General features: G+C 39.9%; 1 protein-coding gene across 5 annotated transcripts in view; it reads left to right on the forward strand.

Moving 5' to 3' along the window:
* MYOF (myoferlin) overlaps window positions 1–27,905 on the forward strand; it is a 128,861-nt gene that overhangs the window by 22,551 nt on the left and 78,405 nt on the right. For all 5 annotated transcript variants that reach the window (XM_075216129.1, XM_075216128.1, XM_075216131.1 and 2 more), the window contains exons 4-5: window positions 21,748–21,856; window positions 27,757–27,850. In XM_075216129.1, the coding sequence (XP_075072230.1) occupies window positions 21,748–21,856; window positions 27,757–27,850 (203 nt within the window). The remainder of the gene's footprint in view (window positions 1–21,747; window positions 21,857–27,756; window positions 27,851–27,905) is intronic.

Here is a 27,905-nt window from a genome sequence, read left to right on the forward strand (position 1 = left end):
CCCTAGCTGGGCACCTGGGCTGGTACCCCTGACCTCCTTCCTTTTTAGATCCGGGTTGCTGTGGATGGTTCGCCCTGGCCTATCACACTGGCCACAGCTGCGAGGCAGCGGCAGAGCCTTGGCACTGGAATGCTGGGTCCCAACCTCAGGAACAGCTGGATAACGCATTAGATTGGCCTAATCTGTAGGTCACAGGAGTTGCTGCGGTTTTGATTTCCTAAAACTGGGTGTTAAGTTTCCTGTATTACTTGCATCCTGAATCTACATTGTTCAGACAGGTTCCTGTCTCTCTAACAAGACGTGACAACAGGTAACGACCTCCTTTTAGGCCAAAGCAGGTGTTTGTCACTTCTGAGATGAAAATAATTAATTAACTTAATTAGTCTGTCTTCAGAAGTTACAAAACAAAAAGTGAATTTCCAGTATATTCCCAGTATACAATTACAACTCTGTATCAAAATCGGTACCTTTGCAATGATATAAATTGTCACACCGCAGTAATAATTTAAAATATATTTATACAATAAGTTATTTATAAGGGATCCGGCCACAGTTTTATTCTTGCAATAAATTTGAGGTAACTATATGAGGCTGAGCTTCTCATCTGGCTGGAGTTTGGAGGATGACATCCATATGTTGGACCCTCTTTTCTAACCATAGTTCCTCCTTGACTTTTTTTCTAACGCTATAATCTCCCTGACCAGCATGTTTATTTTTTTTACTTTATCCTCTTGTGAATTAGCCAGGTAGGTCAAATATATTTGTTTATTTCCATCTTGTTCCTCTTTTGTATGTTACCCTGCCCCATCTCTTTTGTTCTCTGTTGTACACGTTTTTGTTATATACAGTGTAGTGGATTTAACTCTTCACTGGCTGCTAATAATGAAGTAATCCCCATCTAATCACTTTAATGGAAATGTCCATAACTGTTAGTTTCACAACTGAGAAACCATCCTTCCTCCACACTGGCAGAAGTGCGCCCCCCAATCCACACATGTGGAAAAAGTCACTCGTGCCAGTTGCTGTAAATAATACATTTCCTAAGGTTGACGCCTTGTGAAAGTTAAAATAATCTGCATTGATGAAGCCGATTTTAAGGAATATACTGCTCCGTGCACTGTGTCAATAACATTGACTGCTTCTGTGGCTTGTCCAAGCTGCTCCCAAGTCCCAAGTGTCTGTCCTGGAGAAATAACCATAACAGGTGCCAGCATGGGTGAGTTTTTCCAGAACTGTGGAACATACCTGGATGTAGAACCCCCACAGCTACTTGTTGGAATGGGAAGGTGGATGTCACGATCCAGCACTCGCCTGACCCTGTGTGATGTGTGTGACAAAGGGTTAATCAAAAAACTCCCTGGTCTATTTAAATGATTAAAACTTATAAAACCCTATATATGCCACACACCATGCTTTACCAGTTATGCCACCACCAAGTGTTTTTGTGATAGACTGTCCCTCTTACTCAGGAAGCCTTCGGTTCTCCCTTTAAGCTAATCTATTACAACTTGCTTTCATAAGAGTTATCATAAACCGAATGATCTCCTTGTTTTCAACTATGTAGCGTTATAACACCAAGCTAGGTCTGACATTTTAATTCGTAATAAGTTCAGGCCTTTGTGTTAAGTGTAATTTTAATATGACAAATCCACAATGCTTAAGATTAAAAACAATTAACAATGGACATCAAAAGATATAATGCTATAGTTTATTGTAAAATAAAAACAAAAAACAGAAATATAACCAACGAATGTTCCGTATTCTGCTTGCTGGGAGAAGCAGAAATAAAAGGACACTTCACAATATGAAATTGTCTCCCACAAAGTGACAATATCTTAGCATTACAGGACATTTTTAAACATGCTATGGGTAGCCACCACCCCCCTTATACTGTGATGTCATAACTAGAAAGTCTGTGTAATTGCAAATTAGGTGTTTATGACCTCTGTGCAAACACCTTTTAAGTCAGGTTTTTTATGCTGGCCTACATCTCGCCAGAATGTTTTCCAAAAATGCTTTTACCTCCACACAACAGGTACTAACTTTCCCTTCATAAGTATGATGCTAGAGAAAAAATGATGTGATATTTTCCTGTGTCCTCTTAAACTCGTTCACACTTATCCTAGCTGCTCTGCCCCTTCCCCGCCTGTTGAGGTCTGTATGTGACCTATCACTGATGAGACCTTTTTAAAGAGCGATTTCAAAGGATTTGACTTTTGTGACCCATGTCATAAATTGTTATTGGGCACTTATCTGCCACCAGTGTCTGAATTTCTCTATCCATAAACTCCTCCTGTGGAGAGTAGAGGAGTTTAACACAATCAAAGACATACATAGTTTAGCATTCCCCCTTTCAGGTTTTAACCAATAGCTGGACACAGCGTTCATATGAAAGCTAATACTTTGAACTTTGAATTAATTCACAAACATATATTTGCAGTTTTATGACTAGTAAACAGCTTGCATTTGACATCTGTATAAGAAATATTGTGGATGGCTATCATATTTTTTATTTTTTTTGTGTAATGGTCTCCAACAGAAGACCTCTCTCTTGCTTAGGTGGGCCTTGTTTGTAGTTGTCAATGCCCCTCACATTTGCATGACTGATGGGTGTCTCTGGTCATGGCTTTGCAAAACCATTGTGTACTGCCAACCAATAAAATAGAAATACATTATTTAAAATTGAACTATAGGGGTCCAGGGCTATCTCAACACTGGTTTTCCTCCCTCATTGTTGGTTGTGATTTATCCTTGGCACTCAGACTAGGAATCAACATGTTGGTTTTTTTTTTGTAATTCCTTGTGTGCCTTTCTAAATCCTATGGTATAACCAACTTTACGTCTGTATTCTCAGTTAAGCACCCAAGTAAGGTTTCGTTACCCATTACGATTACATATTACTGGTTACAATGTACAGTAAGTACATTTTCTGTCCTACTTACAGGGGCGCACAGGAGATTTTTAAGGGGGGTTTCCCCTCCACCCCAAAAAAACAAAAAGCGGCAGCAGCTCCGTTTCGGCAGCACTGTACTATACAGCAGCCGCGGCGCTGTCAAAGAAGCGTCCGCAGCAGTGCTGTACAATACACAAAGCGATTTTTGATCTGATATGATCATCATACAAGCAAATCTTACAATTATTATCACATCTGTAAGTAACATATGACAAAGATTCTTCTAAGAATAAAATCTTCTAAATCACATGGAAATATTTGCATGTCTCCTGCAATTGGTCCAAGAGTATTCAGATGTCGGTTTGATAATATGAAAACAAAAACATTGCTGTCATTATAAATGAATCCTTTATCCTTCTACAATGGTCATTGTAGAAAAAATGTTAAAGAATAACTAGGTTTTTTTATATGTCAATAGGTTTTTAATGTTGTCAAGAAAGTCATTTCCGTGCAATACATGTTGGTTACAGATGTGTTTATGTCTAGGTAGATGATTTTTATGCATGTATCTATATCTTACATATGCAATATTAGCATTTCATTCTTATACCATCTGGTTGTCTTTACTGCTTTTAGACATACCTATATATGCTTATGTCTCTGAACTACATTAAACACTTATTATCAGTATTTCTGCGCAACTCCATGTTTGTTTTTTGCGGTATTTATAGAATCCAAAACTTGTGAGATCCGACAATGTAACAATGACGTTTTGCCTCGTTTTCAATTCCGAAAGCGTGCGAAAGTACCGACTCAGTACTCGGATCTGCTCGGGTGTGTTTGGTTCTCGGGGAACCGAGCCTGAGCATCTCTAATAAACATTTAAACAAAATAAATGCAGACATGAAAACAAAGGGTAACAAGGGATCTGCTCATTAGTGCTTACATTCTAAGTGGAAGAGGGCACAACTGAAACAAGCAAGTGTGGCTCAGGGTGGAGATTGGGACAGTTGATGGTGCATTAGTTTGAATAGTGTCATTGGTGATAAGGTGGGCTCTACAAAGCTAGAAATGGCTTTTAAGAATGTTTAAAAACATGCAGGCTGTGGGAAAGCCTGATTGGGCATGATAGAGAACTGCATAAGTGGGTAGCAGCATGTTAGAAGTCTTGTAGGCGGAAGTGAGAGGTGGTAACCAGAGACGAGACAAGGTGTAGGTCAAAGGTAGATCTAAGAGGGCAGGAGGAAGAGTGTTTTTTTGCAAAGTGGTGGAGCAGTAAGAGCGGAAGATCAGTCTTGCAGCAGCATTTAGGATGGATTGAAGTGTGAAAATATGGAAAAAAGTGGAGTGCCAGATAGGAGAAGGTTGCAGTAGTCCAGTTGGGAGATGAGAGAATGGATGAGTTTTGGTAGCATGTTGGATAAGCAAAGGGGTATATTCTGGCAACGTTTACTTTGGGAGTAAAGCAGAGGGTGGAGTCAAGTGTGACACCAAGGCAGTGGGTAGACTCTTGCAGAAGGGAAGACCAGTTCTGTTTTGGACATGTTGAGCTTTAGGTAGCATTGGACATCCATATGGAGATAGCAGAAAGAGCGTTGGTTACACAAGAGCGTTCAGAAGGAGAGAGGTCAGAGGAAGAGATATAGATTTGGGTATCATCTTAGTGGTGGTACTGGAAGCCAAATGAGCAAATTGGTTTCACAAGAGAAGAGGTGTACAGGGAAAAATGTAAAGGTCCAAGAACAGAGCCTTGTGGGACCCCAGAAGATGGTAGAAGTGGAGGGGAGGATATGTCGGAGGTAGAAACAACAAAGGAGCTGCTTGATGGGTAGGAAGTGAACTGGAAAAGAACTGTCATAAAGGAGGATTGAGTGAAGAGGTCCAGGAGAATATGGGGAAATGACCCTTAGACTTTGCAGTAAGTAGATCATTGATCATTTTTGTAAGAGCGGTGTCAGTGGAATGTTGGGGGCAGAAGCCTGATCGCAGAGAGTCGAGAATGTAGTGTGAGGAGAGAAAGTGAGATAGGCAGTTGTACACCAATCGCTCAAGTTGTTTGGAGGCAAAGGGGAGGAGAGAAATAGGGTGGTAATTTGAGAGAGCGAGAGGCTGGATCAAGAGATGGTTTGTTTAGAATTGGTGAGATGAGTGCATATTTAAAGACGAAAATGTGCCAGTGGGGAGAGGCTGGTGAGCAAGAGGTGGCCATGCAGTGGTGCAGCGGTAGTGGAGAAATTGGAAGAGAATAGGGTCAAGTGGACAGGTTGTAGAGTGAGATGAGTGCAGAGACATCGTCTTCAGTTACTAGAGAGAATGGATTGTGGAGTGTATGGGAAGGTGGGTGGAAAGTGTGGAATATGTCATGAGGAAATATCTTGTCAAATGGTGTTGCGTGTTTTTTTTTTTTTTCTATGAAGTATGTAGCAAAATCATTGGCTGTGTGGAGGGAGGGGAAAGAGGTGCAAGTGGGCAGAGAAGTGGTAAAGGTGTTGTGGCTTAGACTGATATTAGAGATTTGAAGTATGTTTGTTTGGCATTTGTGGGGAGGAAAAGAAGTGAGGTAAGGCTGATAAAAGGATATTGGTCGGAGCGTGGGAAGGCTACATTGGAGGAAACTAGAGATTTAAGCAGTGGTGAGGGAAGATCAGGTCAAGGGAGTGTCCAGCACAGTGGGTGGGAGATGAGGTCCACTGGGAGAGAGTAAAGTAGGAAGTGATTGAAGATTAGTGGCAGATGAGACAGTAGAATTATCAATGAGCGTTAAAATTGCCTCATACGAAAAGACAGGTCAAAGGAATGAAGTGTGCCAGGCCGCAAAGTTTTCAAAGAATTGGGAATCTGGACATGGGGGGGATCATGAATGACAGCAACACGAAGGTGGAGTGGATGATATAGATGGATAGTGTGAAATTCGAGAAAGTAGAATGCCTACTTCACCTTGTCTGAGTGTGTGGCTGAGGGAGAGACACCTGTGCAGAGAGTATGGAGATATGTGTAGAAGTTTGGCAGGATGTACAGGGTGGATGGAAAGGTTTGGGGTTGAGAAAGGAGCGTGAGAAGATAATAATTGTATAGGCCCCAGGGTTAGGTTAGATGTCACCAGCAGCCATTAGAAGGAGCAGGGTGAGAAAGAGGACATGCAAGGATGATTTGTGGGTGTGAGGTGTATTTCTGTGTATGTAGGTGTGACAGGATGGACATCCGATGCCATCCTGTTGTAATGCTGAGGACTGTCTGGGCTTGCCTTGCCACCATCCCCTTTCTGTATCCAAATTGCAACCCTCTAAACGCAATAGGAGGGGCTCTACTGTCACCACTAGGTTCCTTCACTGGCACCTTGAACCGATTCCTTATGGGTAACTCTCGTTTCTAGTGTACCCCCTTGCTGGGCACCTGGGCTGATACCAATGACCTTTCTTTAGATCAGGGTCGCTGTGGATGGTTTTCCCTGGCCAGAGCTGCAGGGTAGCAGGCAAAGCGTTTGTACTAGATGCTGGGCCCCAACCTCAGAATAGCTAGATAACGGATTAGATTGGTTTAATCTGTAGGTCACAGGAATTACAGCAGGTAAGTAGATGTTAAAAGCAGGATCCTTAAGCAGTGGTGTGTGTGTGTGTGTGTGTGTGTGTTGGCTCAAGAAGTCCTTATAAGGACAGTTACACACTAGTTTAAGGTACTAGTGATCATCCAGAAGTTACAGATGGAACAATAAACAACATTGTCAAACAGGACTCCTTTCACACAGACTCTTGACACACATGTTGGCAGGGTGTAACCCAGCCTCCTTCCTAGCTGGCACAACAGTCTGAGTAATTACATCAGATATTTAGCATTGGGATGTAATATATTCTCTAATCTTGGATTTAACAAAATTTGCAGCAATCTATGATTTACTAAATTACTTGCTGTTAGGTTTTCTATCTCTCAGACACGGGATGAAACACTACACAGAATAGAAAGGCAACAACACCATGCTCTGCATTTATACTAAAAAGATACAGATAAAGACTTAATTAGCATGGGATTGGCTGCCTTCCTTCAGAAGTTACAAAAAACAAATTTTCCACTACATGGCATACAGCCTCATAAATCAAATCTCCAATACAAAAATCAGAACATTTGCAGTGATATACATTTGCGCACTGTACTACTAATTTAAGATTTATTTATACAGTAAGTTGTGTATAAGTGATTCACCCACGGTAGTCTGGTGAGTGTTGTGTTCAGGAGACAAAACCGTTCATGTGTGCAGACTAGCGAGGAGTGAAGTAGTGCAGGGCGAATAATAGTGGAGAGAGAAATAGGATGATGGAGAGAGAAGTGTGTTGAAAGTAAGAGTGTACATTGAGTAGGTGCATGATGGAGATGTGGATGTATGTATATTAGCTGGGGTAGGTAATGAGAGAGTGGGAATGAATAATTGATAAAAATTGTATGCATGCACCCACAATGCTATAGTTCAGAGGTATTCTAAGCTCTGAAATGGTTACTGACTAAGCATTGATGAGAGATTATAGGACTGTGTGTGTGTGTGTTAGGGAATTTAGACTGTAAGCTCCAATGAGGCTGGGACTGATGTGAATGAGTTCTCTGTACTGCACTGTGGAATCAGTGGCGCTATATAAGTAAATGATGATGATGATGACACATGTTGGTGTTTGGTTCCATGGCAAAATTGGATACCCTTCCCCCTCAATTAGTAGATGCCCAGTACCCCATGTTTTGTGAGCATTTCACCCATTGATATACCCCTTAATGCCTAGTGTAGGCCAGTAGCTTCTAAACTAGGGCGGTCTCTGTTTTCTAATAGATACGTGAAGGAGGTTTTATTGCTACATTATTTTTTTCATGTTACAAGACTACTTTTTCATATTGCTGTGACCTGTCTGCAAACCAAGAAAACATATTTGAAATACAGCATTTTTTTTTCTTCTCTTAATCCTGTTGCATTTTCACATTGTATAAATCGTTCACTCTGATAATATTGTTACAGAGAACTTATCTTTTGTATGTTCAATTTAATATTGGCAAATAGAATGGGTGGGGTGAGAGGTTCACGCCATATCTCTGTGTAACCAAACACAAAAGCTGTAGGCGTGGATCAGCTATTCCTGCATTTGGTCCTTGATTGGTTTTAGTTGCTGTTTGTACATGAGTCAGTATGTAACCAGAGATTAACATTAAAAAGAAGCAGTTAGACTTCAAACTGTGCTATACTGGGGAAGGCTGAAGAGGTGCTAACGCTTATTTTTATTTTTTTTTATTAACCTACTGGAATTTCTTGTTTTGAGTCCTCTATATTTGCATGTTCTCATTTGGCTGTATAAACTTGAACAATACAAGAGCCTGCGCTGGGGGATTAAGCACAAGTCTGTATTTACCAGGAAAACAGTGATCACCTATTTTGTGCCATTTATAACTAGTTTCGCTGCTCCATCTGTATCAAATAACCATTGTCCCTAATCACACACATTAGTTAATAGTCTCCATACCTCTGGCCCAGGAGATTCGGTGTCAAGGTATGGAAAGAGGTGGGAAGCTTGGTGACGGCATTCGTGTAGTCAAGTGGGAGGAGCAAGGTGCTTAATGATACCAATTGCCTCATTAGAACCCTGTCCATTCAGTGTTCACAAGTTGGTGGTGTTTCATGAAGAAATTTGCGTCCATGTAGCATGTCTTTGTCCCCGGGTAAGCACCACTGCAGGAGAATTTCCTGCTCTCCCCAGAGTGGGAAGTCTTCCCATAACTTGGTCTCTAGAACATTCTGTGAGAATAGGCAACTTTGCATTAGGTTGATATTAAATCAAGTGCAATAGTTCTGCACTGTGGCATCAAGCTGCTATAGAAACTAATGTTCTATTGTGTGCATCAACAGTTCTCAACCATTTTCTTATCCAATACCACTGTTGGTAAATTCTTAAAAACTATGTACTAAAAACAAAATACTTAACAGCTGCCCTTTTTAACAAGTGTATTTGTAAAGCTTCATTAAACTGTACTTAACTATTGCAATAAAAGTTGCCACAGTACATTACTTGATCTAATATATGCTTGTAGCTTTTTTTATACCTGTTTATAGATATTATTTTTTTATATTAATGAATGTACAGGACATGTAAATAACAGAGATCTTCTCTTTACTTTTAATCAAGAGCTCATATTGGCCACTTCTGTAAGATCACCTGAACAATCATTTGCACAGAAAAGTGTAGGCGCATACTCTTGGATATATAAGTCCCCTAACACTTGATGCCACCACCTCCCGTTTCTGTACCATATACCAATCCCCCATTTTTATCAAATGAAGACAAAAGACGTATCTGGTGAAGAGAGGTTGCGGCTTTATTTAACATTTTCAGCAGCAACCTGATTAGGATACCCTCATGGCACTGAATGCATCCACCTTGCTGTGACCTGTCTGTAAACTAAGAAAACATATTATTTACAATGCATAGACATTCCTCCGTTGTGGTAGCGTTCCATCTAGAAATGGACATTCAGAACATCCTGAATTCTTAGTGGGATTGTTTTAACAAGGTGCTGGAAACATTCATTAGAGGTTCTGGTCCACATTGACATGATGGCATCACGCAGTGACTGTAGGTTTGTCAGCTGCACATTCATGCTGTGACTCTCCTGTTCCACCACATCCCAAAGGTGCTCTATTAGATTAAGATCTGGTGACTGTAGAGGCCATTGGTGTACACTGAACTCATTGTCATGTTCATGGAACTAGTGTGAGATGTCTTGTGCTTTGTGAACAGGGCCGGATTAAGGGAATGGAGGCCCCTGGGCTAAGGGGGCCTCCATTCCCCCGTGAGACTTCCTGTGTAAAGGGATACCCATGGTCAGCAACAATACTCAGACTGTGGCATTCAAACGATGCTATTAAGGGACCTGTGTGCCAAAAAAAACATTCCTCACACGCCACTACCAGCCTGCACCACTGACAGGTAGACGTGATCCATTTATTCTTGTTTATAGCAAAGTCTGACCCTGCCATCTGCGTGTTGCGGCAGAAATCAAGACTGGTCAGAACAGGTGATGTTTTTCCAGTCTTCAGTTGTTCAGTTTTGGTGAGTCTGTGCCCACTGTAGCCTCAGATTCCTGTTCTTAGTTGGCAGGAGTAGAACCCGGTGTGGGCTGCTGCTGCTGTAGCCTATCCACTTCAAGGTCTGAAGGGATGTAGATTTAGAGATGTTCTTCTGCATACTACTGCTGTAACGCATGGTTATGAGTTACTGTCACCTTCCTGCCAGCTTGAACCCGTCTAGCCATTCTCTCCTAACCTCTCTCATTAACGTGCTGTTTTCACACACACAACTGCAGCTCACTGGATGATTATTGTTTTGCGCCCCATTGAAGGTAAACTAGACGTGTGTGTGAAAATCCCAGATGAGCAATTTCTGAGATGCTCAAACCGCCCTGTCTGACACAAACAATAATTCCATGGTCAGAGTCACTCAGAAAATGTGTGTATGTGTCATTTTTTTAAAACTGACCTGAAGCAGTTTTGCTATTTGAGCTATGACCAGAAAACCCATAGGAAAACTAGACGCCTGTTTACATGTTTTGTTTTCTCTCTATCACCGTAAACAAAAAGTTTGTGTGTGAGCATTTGATGTGCACATATTGCTAATTTAGTGCTTATTCACTCGATGCCTAAGATGGCGCCAACTCTAAAAAAAAATATGTTGTCCCTCAAAGGGGCTGGTACTGTGCCACATATATTGACAGAGCAAATAATCTTTACCATAGAATTTTCTTTTCTGACTTCTCTGTTGCTGGTTTGACTTTGTTTTAGTTTTGCTTTGTAAAATTGATATCCAAGCCGAAAAAGATGATGATAAAGACTGGTATGTAACTTACATGTGTATTTGTATTTAACAAGAACTCACATCTTCCTATTGGTTATTACCCTAACCCCCCCCCCCCGTACATCACCTTGTACAGCATACTTACCTACTTTCTTCAGCTCTCTTCCGGGAGCCAGCCAGTGGAGGGGGGCGTGAGGGGGCGGGGCGGCCAAAATCGCGTCATTTCGGCCCCGTCCCCTGTGACGTCATGACGCAAATTGCGTCATTTGACAGCGGGGGGCGGGGCTAAACGCCGCGATTCATCGGGAATCGCGGCGTTTGGGATCTAATTCTGCCCACTTCACTAGGAAGTGGGCACTTCCTAGTGAAGTGGGCAGAATTCGGGAGATTGCCACACTCGCCCGGGAGTCCGGGAGACTCTCGCAAAATGCGGGAGTCTCCCGGACATTCCGGGAGAGTTGGCAAGTATGTTGTACAGTGGGTCATCCTGATCAATCTGCTTCGGTATTTCCATACCGAACACAAAAAGTGGATTGCACAAAACATTGTATTAAAACTAAAAATACTGTTTTTTAGTTTTATCTTGTATTTAGGCTTCCCAGTGGCATACAAATGCATGCAGTTTTCACATTTCACTAGTTTACACCCAAGCAAACAGCCCTCTTGTCAAGAATAGCTACAACTTTTATAATAAAAGTGAAGCAAAATTGTATGTGGTTATTGGAGACTGTAGTGTTTGGTGTCCTAGTAACACTCAGAAATAGTGTACACCCCTCTGCTAGGATTAATGCCTGTGCATTCCTGTGCAGCTCGTTGTTTCCTGGCAGAGTGTGTCTGCAGTACATTTAAAGAGGAAGAGGCATACACATATCAAAGGGGTTGTGAACATTTGGACATCCCTTTCTATTTAGGGTCACCTCACTTTCTTTCTAGGGGGGTATCCCTCACCACGTCAGTGTACCAATTTGAAGACCGTATCCCGACACTCCCCAGACTACTCAATACTGATCCAGGTTTGACAGTACGAGTAGCTGTAACAGATTATAATGGTTGGCACTGTCTGAAACAATCAAGCGCTGCTTTCTCTATATGCACACTAAGCTTATTGACTTTGTTTACTATATATTAAAATTAAAAATGCTCTGAAATATTTATAGCTGTAGGCTCTTAACTCTCTCCTCTGGGCTCCTTCCCACATAGATGTTACCTTGCACTGTGCATGCATGAAGCATTGGATTTTAACTTGTGTGACTGGGGGAGCTGCCCTGGCATAGGAATCAATGGTCACATGTGTGAACGGACTCTAAGGTCTGCTTACCTATTGCTGCAGTGTAGTTTATGGCTGCTGCAAAGCAGTATATTCATTCTTTAAAAATTGTCCATTTAGGAAGCCATTAGGGAGCACTAAAATACACACCAAGGGGTAAATGTATGAACCTCCGGATTCTTCAACTCCGGCGAGTTCAGCGTCTTCAGCGCTTAAATTTAAAGCGGCGCTGCCTTGTAAAGGGAGACTTCCCTTTACAAGGCAGCGCCGCTTTAAATTTAAGCGCTGAAGACGCTGAACTCGCCAGAGTTGAAGAATCCGGAGGTTCTTACATTTGCCCCCAAATGTGTTATCGTCTATAAAAGAGCTATTTAAAAAAAAAAAAAAAAAAAAATCTATATATATTTATATTATATATAATTAGCTGGTCAAGGGGAGTATGGCCATGGTGCTCAACCGGAGCAATAGGAATAGTGTTCAATTTGGCCTGTGCATCATTATTTCCAATTTATAATAATCTGGTTGCCCTCCAATGTACACAAGTCATATAATGTCCCAGGTTATTGTTGTGTCATCATTTCTGATCCCATGACACTGAGCGATCATCTGTTTCCATACCGGCCACAAAGTGACTCACACAAAACACATTGTATTCGAAAATCTTTTAAACTGTTATACTTTTATGACCACACTGCAATATGAAGCCAATTGCAAAAATGCAGCAAGTATGTCCAGCGTAACAGTCCTTATCATGATGGAACTTGAGATGTTTCACATTCTGTATACATCTACTGTGCAGTTGGGTTCTAACCTCTATCAACCAATTCGCTAATAAAACAAATGGCTGTAGACTGCTATATATGCAGATATCTTCCTTTCTGCTAAGCTAATGGAGTCTTGCTCATTGTTCTTAGCTGCTCTTTTTTATATGGTGCGACCTATATTTTACATTTGGGGATAAATTTTATCAAACATTTTTAAAAGGGAAAAGGAGAGGTCTAGTCAGATTCAGGTTATTTATATAGTACATTGTTTGATGGCTAGAATCTGGTTCTTGTGGGCAACATCTGCCACATTTTTAGTGTATATTTAAAATGAACAAAAACAAACATTATCTATGTATAATATCGCTATAATTGTTTTTTTCTGAAAGCAATATTTAATGCGCTTGTGTTGCTGAATAAATGAGATATTGTGCCTGATTAATCCAAGAACACAACCTGCGCGTCAGTTGACTTTTTTTTAAAAAATTTTTTTTAAAGCTAACGCGGAACTTCAGCATACGTGGAAATGTATTCTAATCAAAGTGGATCTCCAGATACGTTTCCATTAGAATGTAGGCATAAGTACATTCTACCTAGTACTTGTCATATGTTAACAGAACACAGTGCAGGATATGCACATGTATATGTGCAATATAAAGTCCCATCAGAACACATTAAAAAAATAAATTACCAATTTATTAATGAATAAAATAAAAATAGGTTTTAAAAGATTGTCATGCAGAGCAGCAGTGAACAGAATACCTCCTAAATTTGGGACAAAGACAAATCTGTCCTGGTGGGGATGATGGGACATGGCCCTCATATCGGGACTGTCTTGTCTAAATACAAAGACTATGCAGTGTCGGTCATCACGATCAGTCAGCACCTGCACCTGCCTTGTAGCGGATGCAAATGATACAGCTAAAAAAAGTACTTTCGAGAAACGCTAGCCTTGATTCGGCCGCATCTGCTTTAGCACGCCCCTCGGCATGCCCTGATTGTACATTGCCTACGTTAGTCCGCCCCGTCTCTCTCTCGTTCCGACCTTCAAGTCGTAGACAGTCGTTTGCACTCAGACATGAATTGCATGTAATTGCATTCATTGGGGTAATGTCCATTTCTGTGCGTGCGCAAAGCTATATTGTGCAAGACACTGCACACAAACGGACTTGCGTCCAAACATGAATCGAGCCTATTGTTAGTCATTCCTTCAGTAAAGCTAAACTTTTTTTTTTTTTTTTTTTCCAGGATAATGTTGCCAGCTGTAACACTCTTCCTGTATATGGATAATCTTATTTTTTTCCTTTTTTTTTTTTTATTTTTTTTTATTTTTTTTTTAAACAATATTGAACACCCATTAGACACCCTTCTGTACCTTGGTGGGGCTTAATGATGCGATTCACATTATTGCACAGTTGGAGGTGGGGCCACGCACCCTCCCCCGGTTGCCACCTGAAGGGAGAATCTAAAAGTAGACTATGGGCCACAAAATGTTCATGGAAGAAAAATTGACCAATGATCATTCCCTCGTACCTGAAAGAAACATTCATACACAATTACAACCAACATATACCTTGCTTGTTATAGGTGGGTTGCATAGACATTACTAGATCATAGAAAATGCTACTTGTAGCCAATTTTATGCCAAGGAAACATGTACCCTTTTAGTATTTAGGGCCTAAGTTTACCCTTTTCTTTGCTATAAAGACCCTGTAAAACATATTAACATGTGGGTATGTACCTTGGTCCTCTGTATAATACTGCAGTGGAACTTTGCCTATGTGCTACTACTTTAATCATATTCTATATCTGAAAAGCGCCCCTGGTGGTTAGGACATAGACAAATGGCAGAGCATGTTCTTAACTTTTGGTAAGCAATCTCATTTTAGCTAAGTATCTCTGACATAGGCAAACCGAGAGGGGGGGGGGGTTACCTAGTGCCTGGAAACCCCACTGTAAGCCTGGGGCACTGTATAATTGAGGTTGCTGGACTCTGCCCCCGCTTCACACAGATCTGCTTGAAAAAGGAGAGCTGTGTGCACCTAATAGTAGTGCACGCAGCATTGCCCATGTATATTATGGGGATGGGAAGAGTTGGAGAGCAGCCAAGCACCAAAAATTATAGCCACGCCCCCATGCATGCTGGCCACACCCACTGGCAGTGTGGTGTGGAAACCCTCCTCTGCAAATCCTTCGTTTGCCCCTGTCTGACCCTTGGTTTGTTAGACTACAAAGAATACTGTGTTTTGAAATCTATATTGCTGTATTGTGATGTGCATATATAAGTGGTTGTGTAACTCAGCCCATTGCATACAAGATGTGAATATATTTAGCTGAGGAACAAGGATGCTTTGGGATTATACCACTTTCTTGCATGGATTAATTCAAATCAAATTTTAGATACTGCAAAAAATAAACTCTACAACCTTCTATTCAAGGTGTAACCCCACTAGGTGGTCCATCAGTGTACCGTCAACGCCCATTGTAACATGAACGAAAGACCTGGATACAACAGCAAAAACAAGAAGCTGCTATGTTTTGTGATTCTGAATAAATTGCTTCATGCTTTTGTGTCTCGATTCAGGTTTTGATTTATTTTTCTTCCACTAATGTTTGAGAAGCCTGGGTAAGCTCTCTCATGAGCAGGGTCTTCTCTACCCTTTTCATGTCTGTATTTTATCTACCTTGTATGTCACGTGCCCCTACACCCCTCCCCCCCCCCACTGTGCACACTGTATGGATCGGCGGAGCACTGTGGCGCCTTCCAAATTATTGACTATAATATCTTACTGGCTACCCCATCTATCACCTGACTTGTCTTTGTTGAAGGGTTGTGCAAGGGCCAAGCCCTCGGGAACCATTGTCCTGAGGCATAGTCCATTGTAGATCTCTTGATATAGGTGCACATACATAATGTGGTGCTTTACTATTTAGCAGATAACGGGACATATAGCACCTAAACCATGTTGAAACTGTTTTCACACGGTTTACTCATTTTTAAGTATCCTAGTAATTTAACAAAAGCCTATTCTATATCTCCTGCATTGGACTAACATCGGTGGTTAGTGGCTGGCAGTGAGAATACTTCTGTAATGCTGCATACCGCAGCGATACAGAACGTCCTGCTGCTGTAATTTGTTACATGTAAAGTAAAACCTTCATCGGCAGCCTAACACTGCTGGCGAATGGAGGATCTGGCCCGAGTTCAACTGCTCAAGTGTGGCTAAAGTTGTGCATGTACATTGTGGTGGGTGGCAAACACGAAGCAAAACTTTTCACTGCTTCTTAGAAGTCTATGGGGACTGCAGTGACCAATGATAAACAGGTTAAAACAGGATAAATCTCTAATTTCTACTGTTTATAACCCCTTAATAAATTAAAAGAGCTGCAATGGTCTCTCTCTAAACAAAATATGTTTTCTCCAGATTTTTGGCTCGCCACTTATTCGTAAATAGACCGCTTATTATCACAGGCTACCACAGTCCCCATAATTCTGAATGGGGACTGCGGCCTGGGCCAGTTTATAAAGCTTGACCCCAATGGGGGTAACGCATCAGAAGTTCTACAATTTTTTTTTAGTACAGTTTAGAAAACAAAAGCAAATGTTGGGTTATGAAGTCCTGGGTTTTCGCTATGGTGAATTCTGAGTGTGCTATGTAGATGTAATAGTTCTGCAGAATATTGTCCTGGGAATTTCAATGTTTGCAGCAACGGGAGTGTATATTGCTGTTTTTGTGGTCACTGCTTTTATGCTGGCTGTAAAATGTTCAGTAACATTGTTGGCTCTCATTATATAAGCAGGGAATGTGCTATATCTTGTTGACCTTGAGGTATGCTGATCTTGACATCACCATGCACTGGCACTTGTGTGGGGGAGTCTGTACATGGCAGAGATCTTACCCTTTACTCATTCAGTTACACTGAGGAATTTTCTTCCTTTCTGCTTCAGGGATCTTAATCGTAGGTCTACTGCTAGTTGTCTGGCTGCCTGCCCAGGCTGCTTTCCAAACAAAACTTCACTTGGTGTAGCACATACTGGGCATCTGTTCAAACTACACATATTAGTTTAGCTTCAACCTTTCAGTCAATTTAGGTTCACCGTCTAACGCCTGCAATTAACCCTCTTAATGGATTGCAAGTTTCTTGATGTGATATTGCTGAAATTAATGTTCATAGATATATTCTGGGCAGATTTGTCCAAGGGAGGAAAACCCTATAACAATAGGACTTTTTTTTATTTTGCATCCCTATACAGGAAATAGGGATGCTCTGAAATCAAAGCAAAACGTCATTGGCGTGTCGTCGGGTCTTGCGAGTTTTGGATTCCATAAGTACCATCCTCCACGGAGATCCGCCACCATTTCACAGATACGGGTAGAACTGGTCTTGGTAGAATTGGTCTTGGCAGTCTCCAGAGCTATTGGTCCGCATCATTGCTCATACAAAAACAGGAGGGGTGGTTGTGGTGTTGTCAGTCTCCAAAAAAAGCTTTTACCTTGGTAAAGAAAATAACGCCTGTAATCAAGGGAAAGCTAACTATATAAAAAAACATTAAATTGCCCACATGCCATTCTACACACACCGTGACAAGGAAAGAATCAGGCCTTCGCCCTTCTGTAGGCGTGCTACTTCTGCAACTGTCAATGAGGCATCTTATAAGGTCTGTCATGACGATGCAAGACCTTATGATTCTGAGTCCAAAAGAGGTGCCCAAAAACATTTGTGTAAAAGCCGAGCTGGAAAATACAGTAAGGCAGTAAAAGAAACTTTATGTTCAGAAATGACACAAATCCCTGAGGAGAGCCTATCCATGAGGGCTATGTCTAAGCCTGACCTTTCTGATACTGTATTCATAAAGAAGTCTCCTTTAACTATTTCTGCAAATGTGTGGATAAACAGCCCAAGTGTAGCCTGTGATACACAAATTGAGGATGCCACTTTGGATTTGAACAGGATGAGGGGGATATATGTCTAGCTGGTGACGGCACTAATAAGGATGTTCATGATTATGATGTTGTTTGTGTAAGTCCTGCACCAGTGGAAGCAGTTCTTGCCAGTGAAAACAAGGCCATAAGACCAAAAAGTCCACCTCTTATGTGTGGGTTATTTTTTTTTTTTTTACATCAGTCACATGATACGAATATATTACCGTATAGCCTAGTAACAGAAACTAGCATTATAATGACACCACCTTGGGTTTTATTTATTCCTCCACCCCTTTGATCTAGATGGGGAAAATACTTCTTCACCAGAGGATAATATTGACTGAATCTGCAAAATTGCACACTTGGTCAAAAATCCTCTTTCTTATTCCAATTTTACAGTTTTTGTATGAAATTTGGACATTTGAACCATTTTGGTGTATATGGAATACCTTTTATGTATAGTTAAATTTGCACTTCATCAACACCATCACCAATTCAGCAGCGCTGTGCAAAGAATTTATTTGGCATACACATCTGTCCCTTCCCATTGACATCTCTGTTTCTGTCTGTCTGGAACCCCAGAGGAAACCCATGCAAACACGGCAAGAAAATAGAAACTCCACAAAGATAAGACCATGGTCAGAAATCAAACTCATGATCCCAGTGCTGTGAAAGCTTTCCAATTAAGTGACCATATTAATTCTTTTGTTTTCAAGTTGTTCTCTTTCGGGTTAGATGGAATCCATGAATTAGTTGGGCTGCACTCACTTAGGAGTGCTATAAGAAGGATGCGTGTCAGGAAGGAAGTGTCAGGATGCAAGTATAAATCTGATATAATAAAATAGAAAAGCAAATGTCGGGGCCCAAATAAAATATTGCATTGATACATAAATGAACCTGATGTTCAACTCAGATAAATGTTTGACCAAATGTTGTATTCCACTTCCTAATTGACTTCCTTTCAATATGTAGTGTAAACACAAAGAACCACTAAATGTAAATGAGAGCCATATGCCTAGGTGAGAATCTTGGAGACAAAGACCACATTTGAATGCCTATACAGGTATGTAGAAATATGGGCTTCAAAGGAAAATGTCTTCATAGTTCATATTTTGGGAAATCTGGGTGGCACTCCATACCAAGGAGCAGAAATTAAACCAGGGTTGTGAATGACAGACACTAGTGGTATCCGAGAACAGCTATAATCACATATCTTTGGAAATGGTATCTCACATTGTCCTAATTCCATCATGTTTGGTATTTAAATTTGCAGCAGATTATGGCTGGTTTATTGAAGGGGGACTTATGTCTCTGGGATATATCTGAGAGAAGCTTCCAAAGGTCAAAACTTTAGGAATCATTTTGAATAAACCGTAGGTGACACCCAGGGGATATTTCCACCCCCACATTAACATCCACACTGCCTCTGTGAATGCCCTCCCATTTAATTTTGATTAAAAACCCTGGGTTGTGCAAGGACAAGTTGTCAGTTTCTTGGGGATCAATGTAATTGAAGGACTGTCCATCTTTTCTGCCTACCTCCAGGCGTACAGATTATGATAATTTATGCTCTCTACTTTCATCCCATTTGTTTTTATAACTGTTTGCAATTTTACTTGTATGTCAAATCTTTATCCAACTGTTTTTTTTTGTTTTTTTTTATTCTCTGTAATCATTGTACTCTTTGTATATTCAATCCATCAACTTAATAGTTCTGTCCTTATTGCTCTAAAACAAATGAATTGCCTGTTTAGAAGAGATTGCTTGGCTGGATTAATGCTTTAGAAACCAGTGTGTGAAGGGTTAAATGTTTAGCTACCAGAGCACAGAGTGTGCGCAATTGGCTGATTAAGTCATAGGTTTGCTACTGGCATTATTCGTAGCTGGTGGCAGCTGCTGAGAGGTGTGAAGTGTGAGTCTGTGTAGGGAAGGGACCAGCGAAATCTGTAGCCTTAAAGGAAGAGGTGAGTGAGATTTGGGTTGGAATCCTGTGTTACAGTGCGATTCCAAGTCACAAGTGCGCAGAGTGCGGTTTGTGACCGATAAAGGGGTTCAAGGAGTGGTTTCCTGACAATATATAGGTGATATATTGTGACTGTTGGAATATATGATAAGATATCTAATCAGGGAGTAGCTAGAGGAGCTTATCCCTGACAGAAGGTATTATAGTTTTGAAGTAGTTAACCTCATTAAAGAAGTTAACCTTCTTGCCCAGGGCCAGTATCGCTCAACATACTGAGCAATATTCATAAAATCAAGCAAATATTAGCAGTAGAATGGGTTGTATGGAAGAGGTCATTGACTTTCAATGTGGCATGGTCGTAGACTGCCACCTTTCTAACAAGTCAGTTCATCAAATCTCTGGCCTGCTAGAGCTGCATCAGTCAACTGTAAGAGCTGTTTTGTGAAGTTGAAATGTGTAAAAGAAACAGCGTAGTCACGAAGCGATAGGCCACAGAAGCTCACAGAGCAGCACCACCGATTGGTGAAACACACAGTGCGTAAAATCCTCTGTTCTCGGTTTCAACACTCAGTACCGACTTCCAAACTGCCTTTTGGAAGCAATGTCAGCGCAAGAACTATTAGTCAGAATCTTAATCCTAATTCAGCAGCCTACAATGACCTTTTAGAGATTTGTGTGCTTCCAACTTTGTGGCTACAGTTTGGGGAAATCCCTTTTCTTTTTCCAGCATTACAATGCCTCCATGCACAAAGTAAGGTCCATCAAAAAAATGGTTCCCGCATTTGGTTTTGAAGAACTTGACTGACCTGCACAGAGCCCTGACCTCAACCCTATCAAGCACCTTTGGGATGCAGACTGCGAGCCACACCGTATAGCCCAATATTAGTGTCTGACTTAACTAATGATTTTGTAGCTGAATGGTTGTGACTCCACAGTCTGGTTCAAAATCTAGTGAAAAGTCTGTCCAGAATAATGGAGGCTGTTCTAGCAGCAAAGGGGAGACCAGCTCCATATGAATGCCCATAGGTTTGGTTTGCAATGCGATGGACACCTGAACATCAATGTATGCTAGTTGAACATGTTCTTTTGCCATGTATTAAGTTAGTTTCAAAATATAAAATATTTGTGAGATTGGTTTGATCTGGGAAGATTCCTTCTGACCCCTCCATCCACCGACAACACTCCCATGGCCATTCAGTGTTTCTCTTTGTATGTCTACTGAAAAATACTGCTGGAAGGTTTGAAGAACCTACATTTACTGATAAGACCGGACAATGGCTGTTGCGTTTCTGTTCAACTTTGTCCCTATATCTACTATCTGCTCCCCAGTGTGCAATATAATTCTTAATACATTGACACAGTGGGATCCTCTGCAGAGTGACCGCAATGACATTACCATCTACATGTGAAGCCAGGGAGAGACCAAAACCAAAGTACCAGAAACTCTGTGCAAACTCTCGCACAGGAGAATTAGACTATCCAACTTTTTTATATCTTACTGGCAAAACCTATAATTTGTATATATGGCTCAAAATTACAGACAATACTGTTCAACATCTGATTAGGATTTTTCTGATGTTGACTGTGACTGGTGGAAAAGATGGTCCAATAATTTGTGAACTGAACGTATTTGTAGTCATGTGGGTCCCATTGTGTCCGGTCATTGAATCTTGAGTGCCAAATGGGCAGACTGGTCTGATTTGGGTGGACAATTTGAGCAGGCACCTCTAATGAGGAAAGACTGTTCTTCAGTTTGGTTACTTACAGGCTGTCCATTAGGTTGTATAATGTAGGATGCTCTCCATTCACCATCCTGTGAACACAACATAACCTCATCAGACCTCAGGCATATAACAACTATTTTTGTTTATGTAGATTTCTATTAAAACTATAGGTAAGGGTCATCTGAATATATTTTAAATACTATATTAAAGATTAAATGAATATAATGAATTCCCAATGAAGTGGTGACTTTAGAACCATATTTTGATATGTATAAGGGTTTTTAGTGTATTTTATAATTATTTTTAACTGTAAAAAAATAAACACCTTTTGATTTTGTAAACACAGAATGAAGAATGTTTCCTTTGAAATCATACAATGTTTTTGTTTTAACAGATTTATTGGAAGCACAACTATATCGCTTAAGGAGCTTGCAGGAGGACCAGGCCGATCCCTCCCATTTAAAGGAATTGCACTGATGAGTGAGAAGGGACAGCCCATTGGGGTAAGTTTTGGTTTCTAATTTTGTTAATATTCGTTTTATTAGTTTAATCATTTAAATGTTCATGACACAGCTACTAAAATCACCATCCAGGTGTGTGATAAACAAGGGGATGAACAAAGAGGAATGAAGGGCGAAAGGGGGTGGGGAAGGGAGGAACACCAAAAAATATCATCATGACTTATCACTTAACAAATGTACCATCATTCTAGTAACATCAGAGGCATACAGAGGTTACTTAACTGACTTTGATATAGAGGGAGAACTACCTGGCCAGTGTGAGGTTTAAGAAGGGTGGAATCCAGCCAAGAGACCTATACCTAGATGGGTTTTGGTTAAGAAAGGCAGTATTTTTCCGATTTCAGGTACCAATCAGATTGTATTAGTTCGTTCTGGAACTGAGAGTAATGCAGGTTGTTTCCAGGTTGAGATTCTAGTTGCCGACAGGTTACAAACCAGTTTCATGTTCTGTTTATTAATGTTGGCAATGTTTTAGTAAAAATACACTACAGGTCAAGCAGCAACTATGCTTGTAGAATTCGGGAGAAAAATAAGGACCTATTTCCATATGCTACTAATAAGATGACAATCGCACCAAATATGCTTAAATCGCTCTATTTGGTCGCATCGGCTTCAATAAAGAGAGGCGTTGAGAGAGAGCGTATGGAGCCTCAAGTTGGTCAAATATTATCAAAGTAGTTTTCAGAAGTTTTCCTTGATGATCTGGCATATTTGAACATTTCCTCACTGTATCACAAATCCTCACCCACTTTTTGATGTCTAAAGATTCCCATTTGATTTTTTTTTTCTTTTCCCATCATTTTGAGACATAATTGGACATTTTACTAGATGTTGCACCTTTTTGTGGACCCAAAATGAAACTTTGCCTTTCAGTAAAGTGATAAGTTGGAAAGCTCTATTTAGGTTTTAAAGAACCTATAACAGATCATTGAACGAAACAGAAAAACTACATATCTGGAATGTTATGTTTGTTATTAAAATCCTCAAAGTTTTGAATTGAGTTAAAGAGGGTTAAGTGTTGTCTGTGTTTTTTTTAATCCTTTCGATAACCAGGTATGAATTTGGTTACAGATTAAATCTGGTGGAAATAGCAGGTTTTGAAATAAGTGTCATGGGAAATGGAATCTTGATTAGATCATGCTACGTTATAAGGACGTCCTATAGAGTAAGGTTATTCCTAATTATTGTATCTTTTAAGTATGCAATAATCCTTTGGTATCGAAAAACATATGTTTGATTCAGAAATGCCTATTTCCTTAAATTCAGTCCTTTTCAATGTCTACGTCCAAGTATAACAATATCATCAGTTTTTTTGTTTGTTTTTTTTGTAAGATTAATTAGATTATTTTTATGGTATTGTGGAACTAAACCCACTCGGTATGAATTATTCTGGGAGGGTAACCACACATTTATCTATTCGCTAAAATATTACTATACCGCTGAAGTTCCCAGTTCTTTAGGTAGATGGCTCCATAGCTGTCACATGATTTATGGATCTCAGCCTTTTTTTTTATGACCGAATTAATAGTAGTTAGAAATTTGGAATCATTCTAATCCCAAAATGTACCGACTTTCTGAGTTGTGAATCCATCAGGACCAGATAATTTATTATTTTATAGTGATTTGTTGACTGGTAAGATCTCCATGAGAGAGAGGTTTGAAAGCCATTAAGAAACATTAAGTTCTGAACAGGGTGACAGAGTCTCAATGGTTTTACATGATTTTTGTGATTGCTTATGGGGAAGTAGATTAAAGATTTGTAGTAATTTTTAAAAGCTTTCTTTATGCTATGTAATGTCCTTGTCCTAAGTAAGAGAATCCTCGTTGTTTGGGGGGGGGGGGGGTTGTGTTTTTATAAAAATAGGTTCTATTTCTTTTGTAGTATTTTTGCATAGTCTATTTCAAAGGCTTCTGAATTATTATTTTTTTAGCTTAGATTGAGTTCAACACTACATTTGGACAATTCAGAGACTGACTGTGAGTGGGCAGTTTTTAAAGGGATGCTTATTTTTAGTTTGCACTTTATTCTGACTTTTTTTTGAGTCTCTATGAATAGGGAGTTTTGTTGGCATTCCGGTGGTTTATAATAATTTTAACTACAATTTGGTCAGATCTCTTCATATTTGTTTGAGATATTATTGACTAGTGTGGGGTGTATTAGAAAGTAATCAATCCCTGAAAAGCATTGATGAGAGTGGGATAAAAACTGTAATATTTTGTACAATGATAGTGATTAGTATACGGTCTAGACGAGTTAAGACAGATGCCATGTTAAAAAAAGATCTAATACTAAATTTAAGTCTCTACCCACAATAATACTATCAAGATATTGAGCAAGACTCAAACGCTTAACAAAGAGAGAATTGAAAGAGGTGTTGGGAGCATATATGGAAGCTAATGTGATTAGAATGATGTGCCCTGTTGTAATGATAACATGCCCATTTCTGTTTTCTTGGATGACAAAAACTGTAAGGAGACCTTGTTTAATAGGGTTGGGTACGGTTTAACGATTAAGAAAAATCGGACACCGAGGACACCTTCAAATAAAAACCAATTTCAATATAAATAGACTTGCCTCAAAACAGACGCTGCACCTCTCCGATGGGACCACCATGGTGACAGCAAGTTATTCCGACTGGACAGCTTTTCGGCAGTACAGATTGTCGTCATTGCGACTTGTATGAATGTTAATTTAAAGCGACAATGGCGGGACCAGGCAGGTTAAGTGATTAAATATTGAACCCTACATTGTCGCTTTAAATTTAACATTCATACAAGTCGCGATGACGACAATCTGTACTGCCGAAAAACTGTCCAGTCGGCATAACTTGCTGTCACCATGGTGGTCCCATCGGAGAGGTGCAGCGTCTGTTTTGAGGTAAGTCTATTTATATTGAAATTGGTTTTTCAAAAATTCTGGTTTTTATTTGTAGGTATCCTCTGTGTCGGAATTGTGTTAATCGTTAAAACGATTACCACCGGTTTAATAAGATACAGTTCTCTGTTTTATTCACACTTTAAGGTGTAAAGAAAGAGTGAGGGTAACGTTTGTTAAAATAGGAGTTCTGTTTCTTGTGTGAAAATGACGGCATGCTAATTTTTTTTTTTCATATTTTTGAATATGATCACAAAAATTGCTAACCCAGTTTAATCAAGCAGAGTTTTAGTGAGATTAGTGTGATAATCTATTAAAAAGCTCTCCAGGTAATGGGAACGCCTTGAACTATATATGTTTATGCAATTACCTAAAACGCCTTTGTATAAAACATTGGAGACTGACTAGTGGGGTCTGCTTAGTAATCAGTGATCTTCACCACTGTGTAAAAAATAAATAAAGCATGCATACATATATACATATCAGGGCATTGATAAACATCCGTTCAGTGGATGGAAGTCCTGAGTTGCTGGAGGGCGGCTGTGTGGTGTGTGAAAAATCCAATTCCGGCGTCCTGTTAGAAGATTTAGAAACCCTACGCATTTCACTGTTGCAGCTACTTCATGGATTCTGGAAAGAATCACTTGATAGTACCGAGAAGTCAGTAATTAAGGCGAAAAAAACACAAGTTTGAGAGACATCAACTACTACAAAACTAATTATAGAAGCCCACATCCCTTTTTTTTTTTTTTTAAGCCAAATAACCATGGCTGGACTTAGAACTAGTAGTTCAATTACAGATACAGAAAGACAATCCAGGAATTATGAAGAGAAAACCGAGACCAAGAGAAAACAAAAGATACGGGGGAGGGAAATTTTAGCAGCAAAACCGAAAATCGGGAAATAAAACCTAAGGGTATTATCAATCTAAGTGACGCAACACTCTCAGGTTCTCAAATAAGTCTACAAAATAAAATTTGCACCCACTAAACAAGTTTGAAATTTACATCCACCTGCGGAAATTGGCACTCAAAAAATTCTTTATGCAGAATAAAGTAATACCAAACACCACAACCTCTACAGAATTCCCCTATATCCACACCAACTTGAGAGGCAGAACAATCTTTCTTTCGCAAACCACCTTAAAGGCCTTTTTGTGGAAACATTCCAAGGAATGGTAGAGAGAGACCTGGAGAAACTGCAAATTGAAGAACGTAACACAAAGTGTAATTTGACACAGAATGAGAGGCTAGCCCTTATGTAGCGAACTAAAATGAGGGAGATCACTATCAAACCCACGGGTAAGGGTGTGGGGATAGAGATACAGAACAGAAACAATTACACCATAGAAGCTGAAAAGGTTGCTACAAGACAACCTATTAAAAACTCTGCAAAGACCCCTCGACTGGCTATCACAAGAAATAAGAATTTCTTCTCAAAGATGCTCTTATCAAATAGATTCTAAGCAAAAAGGAATATGATTTGTTCCGAAGATTCTCAAAAAATTGGAAATCCATCAGGAAGATTAATCGTCTCGGACATCAAATATACTACCTCCAATCTGTCGAAATACATTGATAAGATTCTTCAAACACTGGTCTCCTACCAAAGGGCTATCTTAAAGATACCACACAAGTGCTACAAATATTTGAAGGAATAACATGGCAGAACTGCTTTCTGATGACTTGTGACATATCTTCTCTATATTCGGTTATCGACAATTAGACAGGATGCAATCATATAGAATCCATCCTTAACATAAAATCCATTGCTTCAAATCAAAATCATCGTAGAATCTTTCATCCTTCAACATAACTATTTCTGGTTCAATGAGACGCACTACAGGCAAATATGTGGAACTGCAATGGGCACGAAATTCGCGCACGAGCTATGCAAATTTGTAATTCGCCCACTGAGAAAATGTATGCATTTTGGACCAATAGTCCATTTCGAGACATTGTTTTGTGGAAAAGATATTTGACTGTGATCTGCATCCATAAATGAGATCATCTGGGCCTAAAGCAATTTATTGAATACATCAATTCCAATAACCTCCAATCTAGAATTCACAGCAAGCATCAGCCAGAAAATCGTGTTCCTGGATCTGGAAATTTTCATTAAAGACAACCTCGCTACCAAGACCTATATAAAAGAGTTGATGGTAATGTCTTTATCCCAGTATCTTGCAATCATAACCCTCAATTGTTGAGCAACGTTCCCGTAGGACAATTCCACAGAATTAGAAAAAAATTGCTCCCACACCAGGGGCTACACTGGGCAAGTCAATACTCTGAAGCAAAATTGTTTAGAAAGAAACTTAAAGAGCTAGTACACAAGAAATTCAAGACTGTAGAGAGCCTTGACATGGTGCTCTGTCGCATCAGTAGTGACAAGTATCACCCTACCAATGATAACATCCTGTTCATCACGCAGTGGAGCAACCACTCAAGACCCATCTGAACAAACATTGGCATAGTTTACTAGGGGATAGCAGTACATCCTACCACACAAACCACATGTATTTTACAGGAGAGCACAAAATCTAAAAACCACACTAGTTTTAAATTGACCCAGACAAAGAAATCAAGAAAGAAATCTAGCTACAGAAGAACAAACCTGGGTTCTTCCATTAATGTATAGCATGCAAAACTCTAAACTACACAAACACCAAACAGCCAACTTCAAATCTCATACCACCCAGAAGGATTACCATGTCAAAGAGAATATCACATGCGAATCGAGCAAGGTCATTTATCTACTGTGGTCCAGGAACAAAATCCATTGGTTTTACAGCAATCTCTGGTTTGTATTGTTCATTTTACTACTTATTTGTTTGTCTATACTGTGGAGTGTAAATTATATTTTAATCCTATCCTGTGCTGTTATCAGATAATACCATACTCAAATAGGGGCAATCACATGACTAATTGCTTTAGGATTTTTCAGGATTACTGAGCTGCCTGTGACGTTTTTTATTAACTAAATTTAAATTTATGTTTATTCACAGGCAAATATTGATCTAATGATCTCCTATGAGCCTCCTGTGTCCCCTGTTAGCAATCCGAGTGACCCAGGAGGAACAAATGTACAAACAGAAGGGGGTAAGTGATGATGTTAAAATAAACGATCAATATACGTTCCTGACCAGGTTTAACA

The sequence above is a fragment of the Mixophyes fleayi genome, chromosome 6, assembly GCF_038048845.1.
Source record: "Mixophyes fleayi isolate aMixFle1 chromosome 6, aMixFle1.hap1, whole genome shotgun sequence".
NCBI lineage: Eukaryota > Metazoa > Chordata > Amphibia > Anura > Limnodynastidae > Mixophyes > Mixophyes fleayi.